Source organism: Paroedura picta, chromosome 11, assembly GCF_049243985.1.
Source record: "Paroedura picta isolate Pp20150507F chromosome 11, Ppicta_v3.0, whole genome shotgun sequence".
NCBI classification, from domain to species: domain Eukaryota; kingdom Metazoa; phylum Chordata; class Lepidosauria; order Squamata; family Gekkonidae; genus Paroedura; species Paroedura picta.
This window is the reverse complement of record NC_135379.1, coordinates 1,171,881-1,198,166: the sequence shown is the minus strand read 5'-3', so window position 1 is coordinate 1,198,166 and position 26,286 is coordinate 1,171,881. Positions and strand designations below refer to the sequence as shown.

The 26,286-nt window shown below is 55.9% G+C and overlaps 1 protein-coding gene, 1 long non-coding RNA gene and 1 other non-coding gene across 4 annotated transcripts; 2 read left to right on the top strand and 1 right to left on the bottom strand.

Annotated features, from left to right (window-relative positions):
- Window positions 1-349: 349 nt before the first annotated feature.
- Window positions 350-19,758, bottom strand: CCM2 (CCM2 scaffold protein). 2 transcript variants are annotated; one of them, XM_077304358.1, is made up of 10 exons: window positions 19,531-19,758; window positions 10,664-10,837; window positions 9,058-9,141; window positions 8,107-8,290; window positions 6,986-7,122; window positions 6,308-6,443; window positions 5,679-5,736; window positions 4,335-4,473; window positions 3,282-3,420; window positions 350-1,773 (listed from the first exon to the last, which is right to left on the bottom strand). In XM_077304358.1, the coding sequence occupies exons 1-10, from the start codon at window positions 19,558-19,560 to the stop codon at window positions 1,493-1,495; spliced, it is 1,362 nt and encodes a 453-aa protein (XP_077160473.1). In that variant the 5' UTR covers window positions 19,561-19,758; the 3' UTR covers window positions 350-1,492. The 2 variants fall into 2 exon arrangements, with proteins under 2 accessions (XP_077160473.1, XP_077160474.1); XM_077304359.1 differs by lacking the exon at window positions 19,531-19,758 and adding an exon at window positions 12,472-12,907.
- A 699-nt stretch (window positions 19,759-20,457) lies between these two features.
- On the top strand, window positions 20,458-25,166 carry LOC143820946 (uncharacterized). Its single transcript, XR_013225602.1, has 4 exons — window positions 20,458-21,155; window positions 21,486-21,556; window positions 22,840-23,752; window positions 24,740-25,166. It is a non-coding gene; the product is annotated as an uncharacterized LOC143820946 (long non-coding RNA).
- Window positions 22,109-22,246, top strand: LOC143821194 (small nucleolar RNA SNORA9). Its single transcript, XR_013225732.1, has one exon. It is a non-coding gene; the product is annotated as a small nucleolar RNA SNORA9 (small nucleolar RNA).
- Window positions 25,167-26,286: the final 1,120 nt, after the last annotated feature.

The window sequence follows — 26,286 nt, the reverse complement described above, 5'->3', positions numbered from 1 at the left end:
CCAAGCCACTGTTGTCCTGAATGCTCCCTGGAGGATCCAGCTCTCCCCAGGCCAGGACACAAACCCAAGTAGATTTTAGGCTCTAGGATTTTTCCCCAGCCAGACCTGCCTGCAACACAGCACTTCAGAGGCCGGAGACAAAAAGCCGGGAGAGGCCTCCGCTTCACAGCCATCCCCTAAGGGCCCATGCAGGCCCCCAGCTTGTGGCTCGCAGCTCCTGCGTAGGAAGAGACCTGGGATTCTGCATTATAAAAACCACTTGCTCAATTTACCCCGGGGGGGGGGGCACTGGACAGCTTATCTTCTTGCTCCTGGAATTCTCATGGCAGGACACATACAAAAATCAGGATGCCTTTATAGGTATAATATATATACAGCGCATATACAGTATGTATATAGTTCTTCCATATCAAAAATGAATCCCCCCCATCTACCTCACTCTTCAGTTTGCTATCACCTTCCCACATCTGGAAAGAAGCTGAACAGATTCATACAAAAACAACTGGCGGACCTCAAATGCCCAGCCGAACAACCATCTCTGCAAAAGGGAGGGGGACAAACAGGTTTCTCAGGGGCCGCAAAGTGGCACAGCAACAGGGGCCCAGCCAAGGATCCCTCGTTGGGGACAAGGCTGCCTGGAGCCCCAACGCTCCCCTCCAGCCGGAGCCATCCCGGAGCCCAGGTCTTCCGCACCTGTCTGGAACAGCAGCACCGCAGACCCCGGCAGGAAGCGAAAGGTATCCGCGGCCTTAGGATCGGGACAAGGGGAGGCTCAGCCTGTGACCAGAAGGGTGCTCGGAGACCAACGGGCGTGCCAGAGGCTGGCCTTGCTTGAGGTCAGCAGGGGTCGCCTGCTGCGGTTTTCAACTCAAGGGCCACCTTCCTAGTCGATGTGCAGCTGCTGGGCCAACAGGATTCGACCGGCCCCAGGCGCCCCCACCCAGCCCGACACCTGGCCTTGTGAAGGAGGAAGGGTTGCTGGCCAGGGTGGCCCCGGGAGATCCACTCCTGCTGAGGCCTTTGCTGCAGAAGGACCCCGCCTCTGCTGGGCAGCCAAGGCCACACTCTGGTTTGGATCAGAAATGCCTCCTGACAAATCTTAAGTTATTCACATTGCGGTAAAACTTCATTTAAAAAAATAGAACTGTTGTGTGAAAGCCCCCAAGCTGGCTGAGTGCCTCCCTCTTGGCCTCCCTGCACCCTGGCAGTTCACGCTGGGGGAGAAGCGAGAGGGGCACCCAGGAAGAGCTGCCAAGCTCTGCCCTCCCCCGGCTGAGCCCGCTCTCCTTCCCGTGGCTGGCTCACTTCCTTCCCGGCACCTTCACAGAAGAGACCGCCAGCCGTGAGCACAACGAAGGCAGGACGGGGGAAGCCCTACAGGATTTCACCTCCAGCTTCCCTCTCGGCGTGCGTGGGTGTGGGAGAGGGCAACAAAGGCCCCCTTGCTGTGGGGCTGCAAGAGCTGCCACCATCCTCTCCTGACCGGGGGGCCTCAGGAAGAGTCCTGGTCCATGCTGCAGCCCAGAGCCTCGATGTCGTTGCTGATATCCGAGATCATGCGGTCCCACTCGTCTCCCTCCGAGGGGACCGACTGGTCGTCCGAGCTCCCGGCAGCTCCGTTGCCGTTGGTGGTGGAGTCGGAGGCGGAGCTCACCGCCCGCCGGTACCTCCCAAAGCTGTCGGTGATGATCCCCCGTCCGTCCTTCACGCCCAACGTCTCCAGGAAGTTCTCAAAGTACTGGCTGTCCTTCTCGGGAATGAAGGGTCTGAGGCCTTGGGGAGGAAGAAGGCAGACACTGAGCCCCTCATGCCGGCTGGGGCCAACCAGCATTTTGTTGGCACTGCATGTCCCTCCCCCACTAGCAGGATAGCCACAGCCCTCCTCTGCTTCTCCACAGCCAACAGGGAATCGCATTTACAAACAGCTGGTTTAATACCTCACTTTGCACGGCCTGAAGAAATCCTAAAGTGGCTGACAAACACCTATCCCCCTTCTCCCCACAAGGTGGGGCTGACAGAGCTCTAAGATAACCGCTTTAGGAGAACAGCTATGAGGAAACTGTGACTAGCCTAAGGTCCCCCAGCTGGCTAAGTGTGGAGGAGGAGTGGGAAATCAAGCACAGTCTCTCAATTAGAATCGGCCGCTCTCTGAATCTGACTTTGGGTCACCAAAAAGCATCTGCATTTGCAACTGGGACTTACTGGGCTTGCTAGCAAAGAGCTGCTGGCCTGTCTCGGGGGGGGGGGGGGATGGAGGGGAATTCGGAGGGGAATCTAGTTTTGCTGTTCTAGACACTGGGCCTTGGAGCGGCCGGGAGGCCACCTGCCCCTTTGGCAACAGTGGCTGCTCGGAATGAGGAACACTTTTATCTCCGTGATTGACTGGTGAAGCGACGGGGCCGTTTCTGCTTCCGTCCCTCCATCAATCCATCCCTCCATCCGCTTCTCAGGCCAGAGTCGCCTCAGGGCACAACACGGGCATTGTGGATAAGACATTCAGTGTGCTGGAAGATGCCATCAAGCAGCAGCCGACTTCTTACGGCCTCGTGGGGTTCCCCAGGCAAGAGAGGGACAGGGGTGGTTTGCCTCTGCATCGTGACCCCCACCCAAGTGCCCCCCAGGGCTGACTGCTTAGCTCCAGAGATGGGCGAGCCTGGCCCACCCAGGTCCAGGTCTGGCCAGGAGCCAGTCATGAGGGCCCTGGGGCAGACAGGCACATTTCCAGTTCAAGCTCTGGGACGGCAGAACCATCACCCGGCAGGAATCTCCCGGTCTGGGAATCCTGTCCCCCTTGAGGGGAGAATTACGGCTCTTGTCTCCCGTGTCTTCAGCACTTACCTCGACTGAGTCACTAGAGGGAGCCATGAGAAAACGCGACTTGATCAAATCAGCCTGGGTTTTGTGTTTAGTGTCCACGGATTTCTTCTTACAGGGAGGGCTGCAGCTGGCCTTCCAACAACATGTCCAGTGGCACACACAAGCTGATCCCACACACACACACGCACGCACACCAGTTTTGCGAGATTCACACTCAGCACCCGCAAGTCTTCCTGTGCTTGGATGGCAACAGGCTCTGCTGATCTTCTGTTTTTCAAAAAGTTTTGTTCATTCAGTCTTTTTTTTCCTCCAGGAAGCAGCTAGAGCAGGCATGTCCCGCGCCACGCGAGGGAGACCAGAGGTGTGTGTAAAATAAATAAAACTTTTGTAGAAAACCCAACCGCCAGCAAGCAGCCTTTTGCTAACTTTCAGTTAGCTAAAGTTTGGCAGCGGAGGGGGCTCACCTAGGAGGAGGAACTTGCGGCTGTCCCCGTACAGCTGCCGCAGGCTGATGCAGAACTCCTGGATGGAGGCCCCGTTGCGGTATTCGTGCAAGAGCATGGCAAACTGCTGGATCTCGTGCGAGGAGAGCTTGGTTCGCAACTGGGAAAGAGAAAGGCGGGGAAACTCATTCCTGGGGGCTCCATGCTGGCACGGCATCCCCCACGCACGGATTGGCGTTTGTGCTAACTGCCCACTCTGGGTCAGACAAGACACGCAGCTCAGGCTTCCATACGGCCTGAGTGCCCCGCTGGCCTGCCCAAAGATCAGCTGGCATACAGCCACAAGCCTCCTCTGCACAACCGTGCTGAATTTGTTCACACAAGGCCCGGCAGGAAGCATTTGGGGTTGCTCTCCTCGCAGGCCTCCCGGGGGGCAGAGGGGCTCTGAACGGCAGGAGGCAGGCAGAGCAGGTTTCCCAAACACTGCCCCCCAAATTCTAACTTGCACAAATTCCACCACAGTCTTTTAAGGCTGCCTGGACTGGAGGGTCAACAACTGAACCCCGAATTAAGCCGCTTTCTTCTGAATCGGGCCCCGCTGGGCCCATCAAGGTCAGTCCTGTCTACTCAGAGTAGCAGTGGCTCTCCAGGGTCCCCGCCGGAGGACTTCCAAGCACAGGCAGCTCCAAGATGGAATTAGATTGATATTTTATATATATTATTGTTCTTTGATATGTTGCAAGCCGCCATGAGCCAGAATTTCTGAGAATGGCGGTATATAAACCAAATTATAAATAAATGAGAAGGTGGAGCGGCCCATGAGTGGGCCTTAGTAACGAGGTACAGATCGAACACTCTGTCTGGGGCAGGGATACTCTGTCTCCTTAATGCTTGGGGGCCACAGTGGGGGGCTTCTTGAGCTCTGGCCCTACTGCTGGCCCCCCTGTTCCTAAGCACGATGCTGCCCTAAAAGGTCCTGGGAAGGGGTCCCGCCTCCAGGACCGGCAGCCAAGGCCCCAGACCAGTCTGAGAAGGTTCTACTGGGAGGGAGGGGGGTCATCTCATCTCCCCTACCGTCATCATGTAGTCTTGAAGGAGCTCCGTCGCTGTGGTGCTCAGCTCACTTTCGCTGGCTGTCTTGGTGTGTGGCGATGGCTGCGTTGCGAAGGAAGAGGGGGAGTTGCCGCTGGTCTCCAAGGACTCGGGGAAAGAGCTGAAAACGCACAGCAGATCCCGGCATCATTTGGGGTTCCCCCCTAGAGCCTGAGATGCCCTTTCCGTTCCGGGACACAGGAAGCTGGACATCGGCATGCATTTGCACGGTACAGTTCCCACTTCCGCATCACCCCCCATCTTCCACAGCAGGGCTCCCAACGTGGTGGTGGCGACTGCAAGAACAGCTCTGACAGGACTGTGACTAGCCCAAGGTCACCCAGCTGGCGGCATGTGGAGGAGCGGGGAATCAAACCTGGCTCGCCAAATTAGAAGCTGCCGCTCTAAACCACGGCACTGACGCTGCTTTTAATCTTCTTAATGTGCACTAAATAATAAACATTTGTACTCTCGTTCTAATATTTTTGTTCAGCTCCCTCCCTCAGCCAGCTGCTGTTATGAGCCCTCAAAACATTTAAGTGTTGGGGGGGGGGGAGGAGCTGGCCCCCTTGCCGAGGGGTGCCGAAGACGTTGCCTGTGGGCTCCAGGGTGAGCATCGGAAACGGGGTGCAGCTTGGGCCCAGCAAGGCTTCTGATTGGTTGTGCAGGTTTTTACCAACGTTGCTTTGGCAGCAGCCGCTCCCACAGAATACCCATCCCATGGAACGACCATCATGCTGCGTCCGGATGGCTTGGTGGAGGGGTTAAGGATGGTGACTTCTAATCTTGTGAGCCGGGTTTGATTCCCCCACCCTCCTCACCCACATGCAGCCAGCCCCAGTACTGTAGTTCTCACGGTGGCATCAGGGCTCTCTCCGCCTCCCCTCCCTCACAGGGGGTCTGTTGTGGGAGAGGAAGGGAAGGCGACTGGAAGCCGCTGAAGAAGGATCAGGGATCATTTCATACGGAATTCCTTGGATCCCTCCGTGTTTAAGAGGAGGAGCAGTTGGTTCTTCGATGCCGCTTTTCTCTACCCGAAGGAGTCTCAAAGAACCAACTCCTCCTCTTCTTAAACATAAAGGCATCCAAGGAATTCCGTGTGAAGCGACCCGTGAGCCTTCTTCAGCATTTCAGGCACTCACAAGGTGCTTGTTGTTGTTGTGAGGTCTTGTGGAGCTGGGCTAGAGCACGTCGGCATCTTTCCGGGCCCTGCCTCTGGAGACGCCAGCCAACTACAACTACCCGACCCCCTTGGCCACGCAGCCCGGAACACCCCCAACGGCCAGTGGAGTCCGGCTGGGGCAGCCCTCGCCAGTTCCTACTCACAGAGTGCTCGCCTCCGTTTCGTAAGCATCTTTAACGTCCACTTTTGTAGAGGAGTCGTCTGCAAAGAGACCAGAGAGGAGAGACCTGTCAGTGCTGCTGCGGCTGGCCTCCCAGTGGCCAGTGGGCTGCCCCACCTGAGATGAGTGGCCACCTGAAGCCGCCTTACTCTGCCTCAGACCCTCGGTCCATCCAAGTCAGTCTTGCCTGCTCAGACTGGCAGCCGCTCTCCAGGGTCCCAGGGGGAGGTCTTGCCCCTTCTCCCCTGCCTGGCCCTTTCATCTGGAGATGCTGCCAAGGATTGAACTGGCACCTTTTGCATGCCCAGCAGAGGCTCTGCCCCTGAGCCACAGCCCCTCACTGGAAGCTGCCTTCTACTGAGTCAAAGTGTGGCCCATCAGAGTGAGTCTTGCCTACTCAGACTGGAAGCCGCTCTCCAGGGTCCCAAGCAGAAAAGGGTCTCTCCCATCACCCATCTCCTTTGAACCGGAAGTGCCGGGGATCCACCCTGGGAGGCAGATGCTCTGCGGCTGAACTGCGTCCCTCCCGTGGCCTGCCCCGCTCCCCTCGCAAGGCTGCATGGCTGGGAACGGAAGAGCAGCCCCTGCGGATCCCCCAGGAGGTCCTCGTACCACTGTGCAGGGAGAGGTGCCGGGTGGGCGTGGAGGCCCCGTCGAATATTGCTCTGTCCAGGAAGTCTATAGTGGACTCTGTGTAAACAATATGGAAGACTTGGCTGAGAAGGGAGCAGAGCTCCTCTGCCGTGACCTGGAGGAGGAGAAGAGAGAGGTCAGGACCACGGGAGGGGGGGGGGGGGCCGGCCGGGAACCTTCTCTAGAGATGGAAGCTTTTCATCTATCTGCGTGAGTCGCCTTCCCCCGTTCAAGAGCTGGGCTCATTTGCTGGACTGTGGCTGGCCAGGGACGGATGCGGTCCCACAAACGCAGCCGTCACTTTGGACTCAGGAGCCCATGCAGAACATTCTAAGGGGTTCTCCCAATTGCAGGTCTGAAAGGGAGAGGGGCAAGCCCTCTCCTGCCGCTCCGCTCCTTTCGATCCTGTCCCAAATTGTTCTTCACTTAGAGTCTAGACAGAGGACGGGGTGGCACAAGATGGCTTTGCTCTCCCTCACAGTCCGCGGGGGAAGCTCCACCAGCCCCGGTGGTGAGAGAGGCAGGTCGGGTGTGTGTGTGTGTGTGTGGGGGGGGGGGGGTGCATTCGGTTTGTGAGTCAGGCCTCTGTGGGAAGGGCCCCTTTGGGGGAACGCAGAAGGGCAGAGCTGCCCGGTCACAGAGGCAGAAGCATCTTACTTTGTTCTCCGTCGCCAGGACCACCAGGCAGCAGGCTTCAACGGGGACCACTCCACTCTCCGAGAGCGACCCCGAAGTCAGAGCTTTCGAACTTTCGGCGCAAAGACTCTGGCTAGGGGAAATCCCGGGGTCCTGAGCTAAGAAAAACCAGAGACCATTCGTGAAAACACTGCAGCAAGTCTGCAAGGGTTCCCCCACCAGCTACCTTGAAGAAGTGACACAGAGGTACATTTGCGTGCAATACCCCCCTCCCCTCTCCAGGGAGAAAGAAAGAAAACTGGATACGTGGAGGAGGAGAGGGAGGAGGAGGAGGAGAGGCAGAGCGAGGGGAACGAAGCCAAGGAGGCCGGGCGGGCTCAAGGCCTCCAACCCCACCCAGACTGGGAGGCGCTGTGGAGCAAGTGGCCGGTCTGTCCATGCTGAAGGAGGCCCACACGGAGGAGAGGCCCCAATCAAACGCAGGCCACAATTCAAGCAATTTTCCCCATGGATTTCCAGACAAGGAGAGCTGCAACTAGGTGGACGGCCTGTGGGGAGCAAACCCTCAAAGGACACAGCAGCAGGAAGGGGGTGCGCACGGCAGCACAACTCCCTGTGCCCTGTCAAGCACCACGCTCAAGAAGGCAAAGGGACGGGAGGGGGGCAGACCCCCAACACCCCCTTCAAGACACTCCTCAGGGGCAAGACAAGACTTGCAGGCAGAAAGATCTAGAAAGGAGGGCTTCCCAGCCACCCCTTGGGGAGGGGCTAGGGCCGACTGGAATGAGTCCACTGGGGCATGTGGAGGAGGGGCTCCCAGGACAGAGTGCTCTTGCCTACAGCAGAGTCAGTACTGTCTTCCTAGAGAGGCAGCTGTCCAGGGGCTCGGGGAAAGGTCTTCCCCATCACCTACAAGCAGATCCCAGCTTGAGACTGAACCTGGGGCCTTCTCTGTGTGCCAAGCAGAGGTTCTGCCACTGAGCCAGGATCCCTGTGGTCATTGCTGCCCCCAAAGCATTCAGGACCTCCTACATATCCGGAGCAAATTTACTCTCTTCTGAAGGAGAAGGATCCTATGCAGCCAATCTCCTCCGAGCTGCCTCCCCCCCCTCCCCCCCAGCCATGGACCCATCAAGGCCTACCTGTTTTCAACACCACCAAGTTCAAGGAGTCGTCCCGGATGTATGAAACCGAGGCAATGTCATGGATGGGGACCCTGAGAATGATCTCTTCGCCATCTCGCCACACTAGCTTGATGTTGTAGGCTGACAAACTGATCACCGCATCATGTTCTGTGGTCAGCTGTCCTGGAAGCTGATGTGCTCTCTAGGGAAAGGGCGGGCGGAGAGAAACAGGCGGTGAACGGCCACAATTTTTGCCGGAAAAACATTTCCTGAGAAAGGCAAATGCCAGAAAGGCAGTGAAAGATTTCAAGGAGGGGAAGGGGCCATGAATCTATCATTCGGATCTCCTCGGGTGGCACGGTGCCCCCTCCTAGGAACAAACATCCAGCCACAACCCTAAAGCGGGGAGGGGAAAGGGCAAACTTGCCCAAGCAGCAGCAGCAGCAGCAGCCACACGGCCCAGGTCCTGCACCCCAGCAGGCAAACCCTGGCAGCCCAGACCATTCTGGCCAGCACGCAGGCTGGCTCCCCACCCAAGGGACCCAAGGGGAGCTCTTGAGCAGCGTCCGGGGTCCAGCTGGCTCTAGGGCTGGCCAGTGCAAGCCTTGCTTCTCCTCACCCCCTTTAGTTTGCCTGCCCACCACCACACATCTTTGCCAGGAGAAACTGAAGAGGTTTTGGCACTCTAGCCCAAAAGCGTGTCCATCCCGTCCTACCTCATTTCACATGAACACTCAGCGGGCCTCAGATGGGAGGCCTTAGAGCAGGAAGGGTCTGTTTGCAAGCCTCCTCCCTTTGGACATGTATGTAAATCAGGTTATTTTGATATTTGTATTGTTTGTTTGGGAACGGTATTTAAAACGCTCTCTCCATAGCTGTTGCACATGGCTCACCCTGCTCTGCGCCACAGTGCCACGGCAGAGGCTTTAGATCCTGCTCAGAGAGAGTCCCGAGGGAAGTGGTACGCACCTTTGCATTGTCTATCAAATGCAGGATTTCGGTACGGCTGGAAGGATTCAGGTACCCTGGGACAGATGTTAATTGTCCTAAATACTGGGAAGAAAGAAAAGGATCTTGAGTGAGAGCAAGAGAGAGAGAGTCATGCACATGCCCTGGCCCCAAGCCCTCCCTATGGGCAGCACGGGGCAGAGCCCAGCTCCCTCTGCACAGTCAAACAGGGTTGGAAGGTCCCAGAGGGCTGCCTAACCCAGCCGCCTGTTCAATGCAGGATCAGCCTCAAGCGCCCAGGACAAATGTCCATCTTGCCCACGTAATATAAGCCAGCCAGTTTTGCTTTTCAACGGAGCCCACCCTCCCAGTTTCAGGACAAAGAATGGGTGAGCGTAAACGAGAGAGAAATGACCTCACCTTTTTCTTAACAGAAGAAGACAAACTGGCTTTTTCAAACCCTCCTTTTCACTACCCGAAGGAGTCCCAAAGCAGCTCACAAACCCCTTACCCTTCCTCTCCCCACAACGGACACCCTGTGAGGAAGGTGGGGCAGAGAGAGCTCTGACAGAACTGCTCTGAGAGAACAACTCTAAGAGAAGGGTGACTAGCCCCCGGTCCCCCACCTGGCTACATGAGGAGTGGTCAGAAGGGAATCAAACCCGGTTCTCCAGATCAGAGTCCGCTGCTCTTGACCACGACATCACGCTGCCCCCCCCTCCTCTTGCCTAGATGGCCCGAAAGAGCTCCATGGGCAGACAGGCATTCGGAAAACCCACAAGGGATTTCTTTCAGGCAGGTTTTCGGGGATTAGGAACGCGTGCTGGTTTTAAGATCTATTTTGCAATAATTACTCCTGCATCGGGCTATTAGTTATGCGACTACGTTATAACATTCCAATGCAACATGGCCCCAGAGCCCGTGCAGCAGGGCAGCTGTGGTTGCTTTTATTTGCTGAGTAACACCCTGCCTTTCTCCTCGGCTGGTGCCTACAGGAGCTGACAGCCGTCTCCTCTCCTCCTTTTTATCCTGCGTGGTTAGGCTGAGTGACGGCACACCGGGTCACCTGGCGAAATCTCAAGGCAGAGAGGGGGGCTCAAGCCGGGGTGCCCTAGATCCCCGCTCAGGACACCACCATTCTGGCTCTGCGGAGGACTTGAGGTCAGACCTTCACGTGGCATGAAATTGACTGGGTGAACTGTGGCCAATTGCACATGTGCTCCCCCCCCCCGCCTAGCCTCTCTGACAAGAGGGGCAGAACTAGCCAAGCCACTGCAGGAGTTCCCGTGGAGGAGGCGCCTCTCCAGCCCCCTGGCGACACAGAATGGGGGTGGACAGAGGCGGCCTCCTATGGACTCAGAGCCCGCCGGCCGGTCAGGACAGGGGCACAGAACGCAGCCTGGTGCCGCGGTCCCAGTGGGGGCCTGGGAGCTGGGCCGTCCCAGGCCCATCCCCACTCTGCCACGAGGGAGGCCTGCTGAGGGAAGGAGAGGAGACGCACAGCAGCCACCCGGGGTCCCCGCTGGGGGGAAAGGCACGATAGGAAAACAGCAAACCAACCAACACAGGCCAGAAACCCGGAAGCACAGACTGCGCGTGAAGCTGCCCAAGGCCACGGAGCGGCTACCTTCACTTCCTTCTCTATGTAGTCGTTCAAGAGGACGTCCGGCTCCACCCGCTCGGGGAAGGAGAGCGACACCGAATGCAGCGGCCGCCTCTCCGTCACCTTCTCCTGCGCCTTCTTGTCCCGGCCCTTTTCGCCTTTCAGGAAGACCCGCTTGAAAGGGGACACGATCCCAGGCTGCAAGAAGAGAGGGGCAGAGATGGTTCAGCATTACGCCGGAGGCGCTCCCGCTAGAAGCCCACTTCTAGAGCCACGGGGGCTGGCACCGGAGTGCCAGAGGCCTCAGTTCTGGCCGTGTTCTATGGACGGAACAGAGCGACTCAGGCCCCTTCCGGGCAGCTGAACCGCCTTGATAGACAGCGATGGCAGCTGCTTCGCCCTCCCGTTTCCCGCAACGGCCTCCAAATGAGCCCCGGGGGCATTTCTGCACAGAGCTCCCCGCTGGCCCAAAGGAACACAAGAGGGCGGCCTGTGCATCGCCCCATGCGCCAGGAGCCACACTGGCCCAAGCCGGGTTGCTTCCTGCCTCCAGAGAGCTCTGCTGCAGGGCCGGAGGCATCGGAGAAAGCGCACCGAGACTTCGCAAAGGCACATGGGCCACATGCGCCAAACTGCAACTTGTCTCAGCTGCAACCCACAGCAGTCTGCCCCCCCCCCGGTGACCCCACAGGCTCCCTGCACAGGCCTGCCAGCCCTGTTTTGAAAACAACTGACCCAGGCTTTGTGCCATGTCTTCCCATCTGTGGTGCTTTTAAGCCTTCTATTCTTGACAGCAATTCGAGGTTTTGCAGAAAGACCCTGCTGGTCAAGGAAAGGGACCGACAGGCAGGGCCACCCCCCAAAAAACATTCTGGCTCACACGACTTAAGTCCCCAACTATGTCACAGAAAGCAAACAAGGGGGCAGTGCCCTCTTCCTCCTCTGTGCTGAGACAACCCCCCCCCCGTCAGTACCGCCTTCCCACCGCCCGCCCCTGACTCAGGCCTGGGCCCACCAAGGCCAAGACTGCCTACTCAGCCCAGCAGCCGCTCTCCTCGCCTCACCTGCTCCCCAGCCCTTCTGCTGGAGATGCCAGGATCGGGCCCTGGGGCCTGATGCTCCGCCCACTGAGCCCCGCCCCCTCTCCTGGAGCTCTCTCCTCAGGGCTCCAGAGATGCCGCCTGTCCTCTCACAGCCACGCCGGCCACGGCAGGGTCTCCTTCCAAAGCGAGAGGGCCCTTTCCTGGTTGCAAGGGGTGCTCTGGAGGGGCGGGGGTGGCGCAATCTGCTTTTAACTCCGCTGCATCCTCACCACAGACCAAAGGGGAAGTCAAGTGACTCACTGTGCCGAGACTCCAGCTCTGAGCACGGTTTGGGTTTTTTTCTTAATCTGAATTTGGGAAAGGCACGGTCCTCGCCCCTCTCCACGCCCACCCACCCACCCAACCTGTTTGGGGACACTGGTGGTCAAGCAAGAGGCTTCCCCTGGGAGCCAGTCCCTCCATTCGCAAAGTTCCAGGGATGTGGCGGAGTTCCCGCCAGCCTGCCCTGGGGCGACTAGGGCTCTTCCAGTGAGCACAGCTGCATGAGCAAGTCAAACCTCTGGGGAAAACCCACACAGCCCTGGAGGGGCTCGATGACCCGGGGAAAGGTTTTGCCAAGTGGCCCATTGACAGGGGACTGTAAACTGAGACCGGGAGGTGGCTGGACAGGCGTGCAAAGAAAGGCACAGCAGAGGCCGGGGAAAGGCAGGGAGGAAATGTTGCCGGGGACCAGCAGGGCTCCTTGAGGAAGTAAAATGGGCCCTTGGCCCAGCAGTTCTGAAGGCCTACCTCATTCTCCATGAAGGATTCGGGAAATCACGAGCGGAAACGCACAAGAGGGGCTGCAGCCCAGGTCTTGTTTGGCTGGCCCCAGAGACCCTGCTGCACCCTGCCAGGCTCCCAGCTGACTCGCTCCACGGGCAGGCACAGCACACCGGACATGAGCAGACCACAGCTTCCTGTCGCTCAGCCAATGTGCAAGCAGAACGCAGCCAGAGACAGCCCACTGGGACAGCCGCAGAGCTCCGGAAGCCCCCAGGAAGGCGTGCCACACGTGACAGGCTCGTCTTTGGCCACCCAAGAATGCTTCTTGCAGCCCTTGGGCAGTCTGAATCAAGGCGTGTGGGCTCTTTCGGTTGGATCAGACCAGCAAAGATCCATGTAGTCCAGCAACCCGTCTCTCACACAGGGGCCAACCAGTTCCTCTGGACAGCCAGCAACAGGGCAGGGCGGCCAAGGCCTTCATAACAACATCAGAAGAGCCCCGCTGGATCAGACTGGGCTCCTTCTAGTCCAGCATCCTGTCTTCTCACCCAGGGGTCAAGGAGATCCTCTGGAGAGCCAGCGACAGGCCAGAGAGGCCAAGGCCTTCCTTCCCCTGCTGTTGTCTCCTGGCCCAGGGATCCAGAGGTTTAGTGCCTCTGAATGTGGAGCTTCCTCTTCGTCAGTAGGTCGTTCCTTCTGGCAGCTCCCAGAAGGAACCCTCTCCTAACAGCCCTGCGAGGTAGGTGAGGCTGAGAGAGGTCAGCCAGCAAGCGTCTTGGCATGACTGGGGACTCGAACCCGTGCTGACACTCCAGCAACTACACCATGCTGGCTCTCCATTCTGCTCCCTTAGGAGCGGCCTATGGACAGAAGTAGCAGCTTTCTACTTAGTCAAACCATTGAGGTCAGTATTGTGGGCTCCGACTAGCAGCAGCTCCCAGGCAGAGAAAGGTCTTGCACAGCACCTCCTGGCTGGTCCTTGTCACCTGGAGGTGCTGGGGATTGAACCCAGGGCATCCTACATGCCAAGCTACCACTGAGCCGTAACCCTTCCCTCTTCAGTGGCTGCTGCAGACCAAGCCACGGGCTTTAAGCAACCAACAGAGGCCAGTACAGACAGGGAGTTGCTAAAATAAGGTTAAGACCCAGCCCAGCAGCACGCAGAAAGTGTCTTTCGTCAAGCTGAACTATTAGGCAGCCCCTGTAAAAACTCCAAGCTATACCAGGACTGTGTTGCTTGGCTTTTAAGCTTCAATGCCCCACTCCCAGAGAAAACAATGCCTGCTATCCAGAAGAGCAACTGGAATTGATTTTTCCAACCTCTCCCCCTTCTATTTAAAGCTCCATGTTAGAATTAAAGTTCAGGGGAACGATATGGGCAGAGGGGGCCCCTCCTGCCAGTTCGCATCAGTTCTCTCGATGTTTTTCTGCCAAGGTTCAGTTTGTTCTGCCGCCTGAACGCTGTGCAGGGAGTGGAGAAGCCAGCAGGCAGGGCCGAGGGAGCCTGCCAAAGAGGCCTTTCATTGCCTGCCAGCCTCTTCACGCAGCCTCTGAGCAGCAGCAGGCCAATCCGACAGCCCTTCCCGTCTGCACAGGTAGGAGGGGTCAGCCTCTTGCAAGGCAGGCCGATTCACACTGAGGATCAATGCAGTCATTGACAGGATGCTCAGAACATACCTGGGGCATGCTCATTCGCCTTCTGCTATAGAGTGAGCACAAATATTCACCTCTCTGTGAGCAAAGACATATATGTTTTAAGCAGAGAAGAGCTGTTTTCACTACCTGAAGGACTCTCAAAGCGGCTTACAAACACCTTTCCCTTCCTCCAGAAAATGTGACTAGCCCAAGATCACGCACCTGGCTGCACGTGGAGGCACCCTGTGATTAAGGTCCTGTCTGGATCGCTTTGTGACATCTCACAGTAGGAATACAGGAAGCAGCCAGTAAGTCCTTCCACATCTGCATGGGGTTAGTTTTCCAAGCACTCATCCACCAGCATCTGGAGGATCCTGGGTTTCAAACGAAAACTGAATCCCCCTTTTGGGGCGGGGCCATGGCTCAGGGGCAGAGCATCTGTTTGACATGCAGAAGGTTCCAGGTTCAATCCCCGGCATCTCCAGTTGAAAGGACCGGGTGGTGGGGAACAGGAAAGAGCTCTGCCTGAGAGCTTGGAGGGCCGCTGCCGGTCAGAGTAGGCGATCTTGATCTCGATGGACCGCTGGTCTGTTCCAGCATCATGCAGTTTTGTGCGAGGGGCTGTTGCTCAGGGACAGAGTGTGTGCTTGGCATGGAGGAAGTTCCAGGTTCACTTCCCTAGCATCTCCAGGTAAGGATCAGGTAAAAGGTGATGTGAAAGACCAGCACCTGAAACCCAGAGGGCAGCTGCCAGTCTGAGCAGACAATGCTGACCTTGACTGGCCAGAGTTCTGACTTGGTATAAAGTAAATGCAAGTGTTCACTGGCATCTCAGCTCAGTACTTCTCTATGTGCAACGAAGGGAGCCAAGGGGAAGTTAAGCATGCCAAAGGCTCACTCCCAGCTTCAGCCCAGGTAACATCTCAGGCCCCCGTCTAATGGCCCACGCTCAGCCACTTCGGCTCTCGATGCTATGACAGCCACGGTTCTTTCTTGCCATGAAGGTGTGCCATCTGCAACTGCCTTATCCTGCTGTGTCATTCGTCCTGCTGTCATCCTTGCCCCAGTGCCCCCTGCTACCTCTTGGCAACGCAAGCCGGGAGAGGCCACAATCATTCCTCTCTAGAGAGCCGGTCTGTGCCAGTCGCAATACTTCTAACAATACAAGAACACAGCTAAGCGGCTGCCCGGCTGGAGGGTGAACAAAGCAGAAGACACGAGGCCTCTGTGGCACGACTGGAGCCCTGGACTCCCCCAAGTATGCGGAACAGGAGAGGTCGGCCCAACCTGCCGAGGAGTGGCCATGCCCCACTGGAGAGCTAGATTAAGCAGCCAGTTAAGGGTATATATTTAGCCCTAATGGCTTATGTGGATTTTCAAGGGACAAGGAGGAGGCAGCTCCCTTCGGATTCCACAAAGAGCCTGGCGCAGACAACTGAAGCCAGACATTCCCTTTTCTGGTTTTATCAAACCCAGACAAGACTCCTCCCAAACACAGACTCTCACAGTCTCTCTCCAAACCCCCTTTGTACTTTTCTAAAATAAGGGGAGTTCTGCAGCTCCAGGAACACAGCATTGTCACCAAATCCCCTCTGATGATCAGATAAAACAATAGGCCACAGATTAGGAAAACTGAAAGGACGCCAGTATGATCAGTGAACAAAGTCAAGGAAGCTGTAAAAGACTTTCATGTCCACGGCTGTGACAAAATAAACAGCAGCTGGAATTAAGGTCAAGAAAATGAGATCCCATGTTCCTGACTCCCTACTCTGAGTAGATTACATCCAGAGAGCAGTTTAGGTCTCCATACACAGCCGCCCATCTATTCATGCCGGTGCAAAATTCAGAAAGTGGCAGGAAGAGCAGCTGCCGGGTTGAGGAGACAAGACCGACCTTGTTGACGAAGGGTCTGATTCAGCAAAGGGCAGCTTCGTGTGAGTTTAGGGAGTGATCAAACATCTGCTTGGCATGCAGAGCTACTGGGTTCAGTGCCCAGCATCACGTTAGCACCAGACAGTAGGTGCTGGAAAAGACCTCCGCCTGAGGCCCTGAAAGCTGCTGCCGGTTTGAGTAGACAATACTGACTCTAAGAGACTGATGGCCTGACTCAGCAGAAGGCCGCTTCACGGGTGTTCACTAAAGTCTCTCGGGGGCCTAGGAGGACTCTTCCTGGAGAGCCACAACCACACATTGCCAGTGTGTCTAGAACTGCTTTGGCCAAACAAAAGGGTCTCAGCACAGCCGGACGCTCTGAAATGCCAGTTGCTGCTGCTTCACATGGCAAATGGGTACCACTAAAAATAGCTCCTTTCCCACAGTCAAGTCCCCAGCTGCAGAGGGCGGGGAGAGAATGGTCAGTTCAAAGGGGATGAGCTCACAGGGTGGTTCTAACTGGAGCTGGATCCTAGAACCAGTGGGTATATATAGCTTTGATTCCGAACCGCCTCTCGGCCAATGAAATAACCCCCCAAAGAGTATCTAATACTAAGACACTGGGAGGCAGGGTCCATCAGAGCAAAGCTGCTTCTGAAATATGAGATTAATGACGTTGCAGCATCTCCAGCAGATAAATGGGACTGAATGGTTGCAACTCAGATGCCTTTCCCAAGGAGAGAGAACAATCACAAATGCGGCAGGGAGAAAATGCTGCCAGGGATTGGACCCGGGACATGCAAAGCAACAGGCTGACCACATCCCCCGAGGAAGCGTTGGCAAATACAGCAGAAGAACAAGCCCTTTCAGAAAGACGGACTTTAAACAGCCCCAAACAGAACGTCTTTTCAAGGAAATCGTCATACGAGATGCTTCATGAGCAGGCTGTTCTCTCCTCCCGCCCCCTCTCAAGCTTTATTTAGAGCAGGGACCCATTTTTTGTTCTACAATGAAACTCAACTAAAATTAGCTGAGAATTTTAATGAGAATACCGCTCTTGGGGAAAAGTCAGAATTGCATTTAGGAGCATATGGCTGGAACAGAGCACTGCTGACCTTCCCTGATGTTTCACTCGTGTGTAAGAATGGCCATCTAAATGAACTACTTTGAACACCCCCCCTCCCCAAAGCCTTGATGTGAAAGACTTGGGAAAATCAACAGCTTGTTCAGCCCCCTTATGAGTTCCTTGTTGAACAACAATTTTTCTCTCTCTCCCCTTGCGGATTTGGTCTCCCTTATGAAGTTCTGATCAGGGGTGGGGGGATACATTCTGTTTTCTGTGCAGAACTTCCCCACATACTTCAAGGGTGCTTTAGCAAACATCTATCTAAGGGAAATAAACTCATTCAGCCATGAAGTCCATGTTTAACCACAATGCTATGACAGGAAGCACACAGGAAGGGTGGAAAAGTCAGAAAGGTTTACCCAGCTTTACCCAGCAGCGGGGAAAGAGAAAAAATGTCAGTTTTTAGGAGCCAGAGTCACAAGCGACCAGCCCTGAGCAGTCAAACTCCAGGTACTCAATCATTTCCCAGTCCATAAGCTCCACATTTATTTCTCCAAAGTCACACTTGCTCACGCGTACAAAGCTGAATGCACAATACTGAGCCGGTCTCATGCCCTAATGGCCCGGTGGCTCCTTTCTCTCCATCACACAAAAAGCTTGGGGCACATTTTCTGACATTACTTTGTATGATGCGTGGTTTCAAGGCTACCCCGACTGGCCTCTCTTCCACCTGCATCCTCCTCTTCCCACCACCACAGGAGCAGCCACCCTGGTCTCTCTCTGAGCCCCACTCTCAGCCCTGTTCACCCCACAGCACTCCACCCTCTTTCCCAGAGCCACCTCTCCCTGTTTAGTGCTACAAGCGACATACTGCTCTCTCCTCCATCATTCACAGAAATTGACAGGGAGAGCATGGCCACCTCCCATCTTGTTTAATAATGCAAGAACATCAGAAGAGCCCTGCTGGTTCAGACTAGTGAGGGTCCATCTAGTCCAGAGGCCTAGAGTATGCAAACAGTCAACGGACAATTGTAATAAGCAGTTAGAGAAATGGAGTTTGTGAATCTCACGGATTTATTCTGGGTTCTTAAGAACTATGGTGAATTTCTTATTCGGTCATTTTTTCCAGTGTAAGTAACACAGTTCTAGCATTCACATTCTGACATGCTAAAAAGAGCTGCAATGAGGTGCTGTGGGCATCTTTAATGCTCCAGCTGCTGAAGTGCATTTTCCGCACTCCATTAAGCCTCTCTTCTAATTGTTCTGCCACTACCTGAATACAGAGGCGAAAATCCCCACCACTTCTTCCAGTTCCTTCCTGCGTGCCATGAAGCAAGCACATGAGCATGCTGTGTTGACTTGAATACAGAAGGTCCAGGTTTAATCCCTGGCATCTCTAGTTTCAAAGGATTATGTAGTTGGCAATGTGAAAAACCTCTTCATGTGAGATCCTGGAGAGCCACTACCGGTCAGAGCTGAAAGCCCTGTGGTCTGACATGGTAAAAGGCAGCTTTAAGTGTGCATGTTTCTTGTATAGTACCCAGTGTTACTAAATTTGGACTGTTCCACAATAAAACACAAACAAACCCATTGTGACACTAAGCTTTTGTTGGCTGCTTTAGCAACGCACCCTTGGTTTTGAATTCAGCATAAACCTTTTCAAAGCAAAGGAACGCACAAGTTGGTGTAATTTATTATGAAGGAAAATAGGGTGTGTGGATGGAAGCAAGGACTACAGTTTCTTGGCCAGGTCTGTGTTTTGCTGTGCTCAACAGCATTTTATTAACACACACAAAGCTGCCTTATACTGAATCAGACCCTTGGTTTAGCAGAGTCCACCTGTGTCCTCAGAGGGGCTGTGCTCTCCTGGGTCGCGAGCAGAGGTCTTTACAACACTTACCGTCAGATCCTTTAAGTAGAGATGTTGGTGGGTGAACCTGGAACCTCCGGCATCCCCAACAGACGCTCGGCCACTGAGCCAGAGCTCCTGTCCCTCCGATTATTCGCTGCTCCCCACTGGGCTTCAACTCATTATTATTCTATAGCGGCATGTGGCTCCCCAGACACCCCTTAGCCAAGAACTGTGACGCTGAGCAAAACTCCTTAACAGAAATACGGGGCAAGGGAGACATGGCCACTCGGAGGCCAGCTAGCTCTGGGGCCCCGGAGGAGGGACACGGGGCCTGCCTGAGGCCAGCAGAGCAGCACACGCGTAGATCACGGCCTGAAGGGCGGACAAGGCCTGGGGCAAGGGAGGCGCTCCCACGAGCCTGCGGCCCCTGCCCCGAGGACCGGAGGAGCGCATCACCCGCGAGCTGGGCAGGGCCGGGCAGGGCCGGGCGCCAGGAGAGCAGCCAAGCGGCAGGCCGGCTCCAGCCACGCACCCGGCACGCGCCACCTGCCCCGCCGCCCAAGGCGAAGTCCTCAACGAGGAGCCCCGCCCCCGCGCCCCTCGCCCCTCGCCCCGCCCCCGCCGCCGCCACCGCCGCCGCCGCCGCCGCCGCACTCGCCTTCTTGCCCCGCTTGCCTTCCTCCTCCATGTCTCAGGCGGGGCCCGGAGCCATCTCCCCGCCCGGGTCCCCCTCCGCCTTCAACGCGCCGCCATCGCCGCGCCGGGGGGAGCCGCAGCCTTAGCGAGGGACGGAGGCGCCGCCGCCGCCGCCGCCGCAACAACTTTTCAATCCTGCCGCCATCTTGGGCGTCGCCATTCCCGGCATGCCCCGCGCGCGACCGCCCGCCCGCCCGCCTCAGGCAGGCCTCGCCGAAGCAGCAGCCGCTGCCGCCGCGGAGGGGTGACGTCAGTCCTCCGAAGGCGGGGAGCGAGAGGAAGGAAAGAGCGGCTGCGGGGAGCGGACCGGAGGGCGCAGGCGCAACGCCCCAAGGACTAGGAAACGCGCCGTGGTGGACAGATCTTACTCCCGGTTCGAAGTCGACTCTGCGGGGCAAGAAGCCTCTTCGGCCGGAGTGACTTCGGTCCGGGGGGGGAGGGGGGAGCCGCGTCGGTCTGAAGCTCCCGAAGGAAGTGTGGGTCTTGTGGGCTTTCAGGGATGTGAAACGGGTCTCAGCCAGAGCCAGGCCTTTCCCGCTCCCCCCTGTGGCTGAGGCCCGGAACTGGCCCCTGCAGAGCCTGCCCCGCCCTTTCCCCAAGAATAGAGGCGGCTCGGCAAGTTCGAGAAAGGCCATTGTTGCCCGTTGTTATCAGTGTAACCCGGTTACATTCCCATGCTTCCTGTTACCTGCCCTGACCCACCGGGGAAGGGTGGGCTACAAAAATAAGGTTTTATGATTATATAAGAAAGACTAGCGATCTTCAATTCCAGACAAGAGCTCTCGTGTGCCTGTATTTACTCTTATTAGCGCTTCCTGCCAGCTCCGTACAGCTCCATGGGCTGGTTGAGGAAGACCCCTGGGTGCCCCTGGACGCTTCTCCGCAGAACGCAGCGTTGAGGGCAAGAGGGGCATCTTTTAGGGCAAGCCAGCCTTATTCAGGGCGTGCGCTTTCCTAGCAGACACCTTGAACCGAGCCCGGTTGGTCTCGCAGATGCCCCTGCGCTCTCCAGCGTCGTTCTGGAATGAGAACAGCAGTCTGGCGGCGCCTTATGGTTCAGCAAGCCCTTATTTCTGAGGTCTCTAGAATCGGTTTTGCAGTGCACGGAAGCCTCTTCACTTCGACTGGCCAGACTGACACGCGTCCTTCCTCCCCTGCCAGTGGTGGGTCTCCAGGGTGCGCCTGCACTCAGACTTCGCCCGGCGCCTCCCGACCAACAGGGCTGCCCGCCAGAATCTATAAAACCAGTTTCGTTCTCCTTCCGCCGCGATTGGCCGGCAGGCATAATGTCTCCGGACGCTTTCCCCACCCCTTTGTACCGCAAAGACCCTTTCCCCGGATGCGATCTAGCACCCTCACTGCTGAGATCCCCTCGCCCGTCCCTTGCAGCCCGCAGAAAGTTAGGTGTTGATTGGCGGGTGGGCCTGTTCGTAGCCCAGCCGACCGCTAGGGGGCGCAGAGGAGGAGGAGGCGGTGGCAAGACCGCGTGCTGTAGGGGGCGGGGGGAAGCGTGCGTGATGACGCCTCATGCGTGCCGGCGGCCGTGGCGGATGGCGTGGAGGGAGCGGCTCCCGTGTGCCGGGCAAGGTGAGGCGCGAATCCGTCGCCATCCGTGGCGACGGGGACCCGGAGCTCCTTGGTGCCGCGGCCTTTGAGGGCCGGGCGCGTGGGGGGCTTTTATGGCGGCCTGAGAGGCGCTGAAGCGGAGAGTAGTCTCGGCTCCGGGGCCTGCCTCGGAGGCCTGGCTGTGGAGGAAAGCGAGATACTAAACCTCAGCCCTCCAGATGTCCATGGACCACAATCCAGCGAATGCTGGCAGGGGCTCCTGGGAATTGTAGTCCATGGACATCTGGAGGGCCGCAGTTTGACTACCCCTGTCCTATTCCTAACAAAAGGCTTTGATGTCCTCTCTTCCAGCCCAGGTTCCAGGATCTGCTCGATCTGGGAGAAGCGGCTGACCCATGAGCATTTCTAAAGCTCCTGGCAAGGTGACTTTCCGTGTCCTTTTGGAACAGTTTCTCGGGGCCCAAGTTACTTGGATTGCTGTTCCCAACGCGGAACTTGCTCTAATTTGTGAGCAGGTCCATTGTGGGAATGTCTGTTTTGACAGCAGTTTAAGTTTTGGTGGTTGCTGGAAAGGCACGCATTCCGTCCATCCTACAGCAGAGAGAATTGAGCACAGTAAGAAAAATCTGGCTTTTGTTTTTATGCACGTATGTACAGTTTACGTGCTTGTTGTCGTGGTAAAGAGCAGCGGCTTATAATCTTGATGAGCTGGGTTTGAGTCCCCGCTCCTCTGCCTGCAGCCAGCTGGAGGACCTTGGGCTTGTCACAGCCCTGATAGTGCCGTGTCCTGGCCGAGCACTCTTGTGAGGGCTTTCTCAGCCCCACCTACTTCACAAGGTGTCTAGAAATGTGCTTTCTTCTCTTCTTAGGATCACGGGAGAGGTTCTCTGAGGGGCAGAGTGCCAACCCAGGTAGCAAATATCACAGGGAGGAGGGGAGTGGGTTACCCTGACTTTTCGCCGCCCCCCCCCCTTTCGCAAGCCTTCCAGCATGGCTGGGTCTCATCCGTGGCCCTGATCACTCCTGTAGTGCTTGCAAGAGAAGCCCTGGGATGGTTTGAGGCCTTGCCCCGCTCCCACTCCGGGGCGAGGTTATAGAAATCTCAGACAAGCCTCGCCGGGCTCCCCTTTTGGAACGAGTTCCCCTGATCCTTCCGGAGGCCCCCCTTGTGGCAGAGGCTTAATGCAAAGCTCTGGCTGGTGGCAGAAAGACTCTGGGAGGCCTCGGAGTTGCCACGCCAGTGGAGAGCTGCAACTTCCATGCCCGTTGCAGGGTGGGGAGTGGCCTGCAGTTTCACACAGAGGTTACTGCTTGTTGCTCTGAGAAACCACAGAGCTTCTTTGCTCTTCCGGTGACTTGCAAAATAAGCTCTGCAGAAAGGGGGTGGGGGATGGAGTATATTATGCACATTTACTTTATTTCTTATATATTTCTTATATGTTATAAAACATATACTGATATTAGTTTAATGGCAAGGGTGTGTTGTAAGGCAGAGAGCATTAGTTTAATGGCAAGGGTGTGTTGTAAGGCAGAGAGCATTAGTTTAATGGCAAGGGTGTGTTGTAAGGCAGAGAGCATTAGTTTAATGGCAAGGGTGTGTTGTAAGGCAGAGAGCATTAGTTTAATGGCAAGGGTGTGTTGTAAGGCAGAGAGCATGTGTATGAATACATAGACTGATACAAACCTGCATTTCTTGCCTTTGTAGGCTTGGAGACCCGAAGCTGCTTTCTACCGAATCAGACCCTCGGTCCTCAGAGCTCGCATTGTCTACTCAGGCTAGCAGAAGCTCCCCAGGGTCTCAGGTCAAGGTCTTTCCCATCCCCTCTTGCCTGGTCCTTTTAGCTGGAGACGATGCCAGGGATTGAACCCCGGACTTTCTGTGTGCCAAGCAGGGCTCTTTGCCTGAGCCACAGCCTCTCCCCAGCACCTGCCTACAATGGAGGCTCTCCCCCTCTCTCCCATGGGTGGGCAGATGGGTAACCAGATGCAGGAGTTCATGGCTGCAGGAGAGCAGGCTCCCATGGATGGTTTCTCGGAGGGGCCAGCCTGAACTCGTTCTCTGGGGCTGTGGCCCAGCTTATTGTCACCATATTTGAGAGAGGGCAAGTGGCTCCTGCTGATCATAGCTACAGCAGCAAGCCCAGGCTATGTGGTGGCCAGACAAGTTTCTACAGCCATGGCTAAAGTCCTCCCCCCCCACACACACACACACATAGAGACTGATGTAACTGAATGTGCTTCAGGGGATATAGACCGTTAAGAGCAGGAGGGAATCCACTCGAGGGGAGGGAGATGATTAGACAAGTTCACAGAGGATACGTCAGTCAGTGACTGTTAGCCATGGGCACTGAAGAGAGCCTACATGTTCAGAGGCAGTCAACCTCGGAATCCCAGTTCCAGGAGACAACATCCGGAGAAGGCCTTGGTCTCCGTTCCCAGTGGTTGGCCACTGAGCAATCCAAGATGCTGCGCTGGAGGGACCCTCCCTGGTCTGACCCGGCTCTTCTGAGGTTCTTCTTTCGGGAAGGCCTGCAAAGTAATTGAGGCCACTGCATGAGACGGGATGCTGGACTAGATGGCTCACTAATCTGATCTCAACGTACAAACACCTGGAAAGGGTAAGGGCCTTGGGTGTGACAACTTGTTTGAGGTCCCCTCCCAGTTTTCTGAATCTGCGCCTGATTGCCTTTAAATATTACCTGTGGCACGAAAGGGTTCCAGCTGACAGTGTGGGTTGGGTTGGGTTGGGTTGGCACACCATGGTGGATTGCTGCTTGTAGCCATTGGAGGTCAGGAGCAGCTGAAGCATGAAGTGGGGACAACCAGCCAGGCCTGGGGTTTTGTGGCAGCCTTCACCACTGCTGCATGGTGGCCGTTTAGATCAGGGGTAGTCAAACTGCGGCCCTCCAGATGTCCATGGACTACAATTCCCAGGAGCCCCTGCCAGCAAAAGCTGGCAGGGGGCTCCTGGGAATTATATTCCATGGACATCTGGAGGACCGCAGTTTGACTACCCCTGGTTTAGATCCTCTGCTGTGGGTTCCCTGGTAAGGAGTGGTTTGGAAGAACCGGCTCCTTTCATGGAAGCCTTGGATCCAGCCTCAGAACACGTTGGGAGCTTTGGGTTAGCTGGTAGCTGGGGAGGCTGTTCCCGCTCTGGCCTGAACTTGGACCGATAGAAGGAATTTATTAGAGCTGAAAAATAACCATGAAAGAATATCATGGCTTAATAACCATGAAAGAATATCATGTCTATTGGGCACACCGAAGACATCTCAGTGTGCACACCACAAAATCCAACAATTCAGACCAAGTGTGTTTGGATCATACTCATCTTCCACAGAGGTCAGCCGACAAATACGCACATTTGTACATAACAACACCTTTTCCCAGTTTACAGGGGGGGACGACACTTGTGGGTTCAGTCAGAACTTGTTGCCATTAGTGGTATACACACACACATGTTTTATGGTTTTAAAACGTTTTTGAGCTCTAATCATTGTTTCTATTTTTCTATATTTCTGTAATTGTTTCTGTTATTCGCTGAACTTGGATCTCCCTGAGCAGGGTTTCTGACCTCCAGTCTCTTGGCTCTTTCCTTCCAGGTCCCACCAGGAGATGCCCAGCAGTTCCCAGCAGAAGCTTCCAGGGAGCACTCCAGTTCTCTTACCGCCAACTGGGTGTTGCGTTTAACGCACCAGTGGATTCTTCAGTCGATGCAGGCCCATCCTCTCCGTTCCTGGTTCCTGGCTGATGCATTGCGGGCAGGGCGTGCAGCCTGAAACGGCTAAAAGAGGAAGTATCTGCCCCTCAGACACCCGCTCCTTTTAATAAACATGCAAAGGAAGTTGGCAGGTGTCATCTGTTTCCCTGGTGGGCATGCTTTGAAAAATAATCAGCCCTTAAAAGTTTATCGGGTCTGAATTATTTTTTAAGGGAACAACAGGCCCTTATTGATACTCTGCACATAGGATTGCTGCCCCTTGGAAGTTTGCTCTATAAGCTGAATAAATGCTTTGCCCAGAGTAAGAATTGAGATTTCTCATCATCTGTTTTGAAGGCTTTTTATCACATGTCTCATGTCATGGCCCTGTCTGAGCCCACCTTGGAAGCTAGGGCTGGCCCTGGTTAGGGCGAGGGAGTGGAGGCCCCCAGGGGGGTCCAGGGGTGCTATGTTGAGGCAGGCAATGGGAAACCACCTCTGAATAGAGATGTGTGCTTCAGCACGGCCGCCTCAGCAATCACCGAAGCCCGAGGCAGTGCATAGGAGGCCAGCGCCACAGCGTGGAGAGCAGGGGTGACGTGCCAGCTGCCGGTGCATCACTGCCCCTCCGCACTGTGGTGCTGGCCACCTACGTGGCACCTCGGGCCTTGGTCATCACCGAGGTGGTCGCACCAAAGAGCACAGCCCTACCTCTGAAAATCACTTGCCTCGGACTTCCCTTTGGTATCACATAGAAGTTGCCTGTGGAGGCAGTTTCTGCCCCCATGCCCTCTGAAGGTATGAAGCTCCCTGGTCTATCAAGTACTGTCTTCTCGGAATGTCGGTGGTCTCCAGGGTTTCAGGCAGAGAAAGGCCTTTTACCTACTGCCGGGTCCTTTTAGAGGAGAAGAGTTGGGTTTTTATACACCCCAGTTCTCCATACCTAAAGGAGTCTGAAAGCAGCTTCCAATAGCCTTCCTCTCCCTCCAACAGACCTCCTGTGAGGTAGGTGGGGCTGAGAGCTCTGACAGAACTGCTTTGTGAGTGCAGCTCATAACAGGATTGTGAGTAGCCCACAGTCACCCAGCTGGCTGCATGCGGAGAAGGAGAATCAAACCAGGCTCACCAGATTGGAAGCTTCCGCTCAACGCTGCATGAAACACAGTTGGGGGCTGACCCTGGGTCCTCCTGCCTATCAAGCAGATGTTCTACCACTGCTTCCCGGGCTACTTTAGACCAAGCTGACTTCTGAATCGGAGCCTTCGTCCACCAAATTCAGTCTTGCCTACTCAGACTGGCAGCAGGGTCTCTGGCAGAGGCCTTCCAGCGGAAATGCTGCTGGGGATTGAGCCTAGTATCTTCTGTGGGCTGAATCAATGCTCTGAGTCAGGGTTCCTGGTATGCTTTGGAGTGCTGTGGGGTGATCCGCACCAGGAAGTCTGGCTTTAA

Bases quoted from the DNA above. Each gene is read 5' to 3' on its own strand.
- CCM2 (XM_077304358.1), bottom strand. From the start codon at position 19,560: ATGGAGGAGGAAGGCAAGCGGGGCAAGAAG. The intron at 6,444-6,985 runs GTAAGATGCTTC...CTCCTCCTCCAG, and splicing joins TCCTGGCGACGGAGAACAAA to GTCACGGCAGAGGAGCTCTG. The intron at 1,774-3,281 runs GTGAGCCCCCTC...TTCCTCCCCAAG, and splicing joins CCGCAAGTTCCTCCTCCTAG to GCCTCAGACCCTTCATTCCC.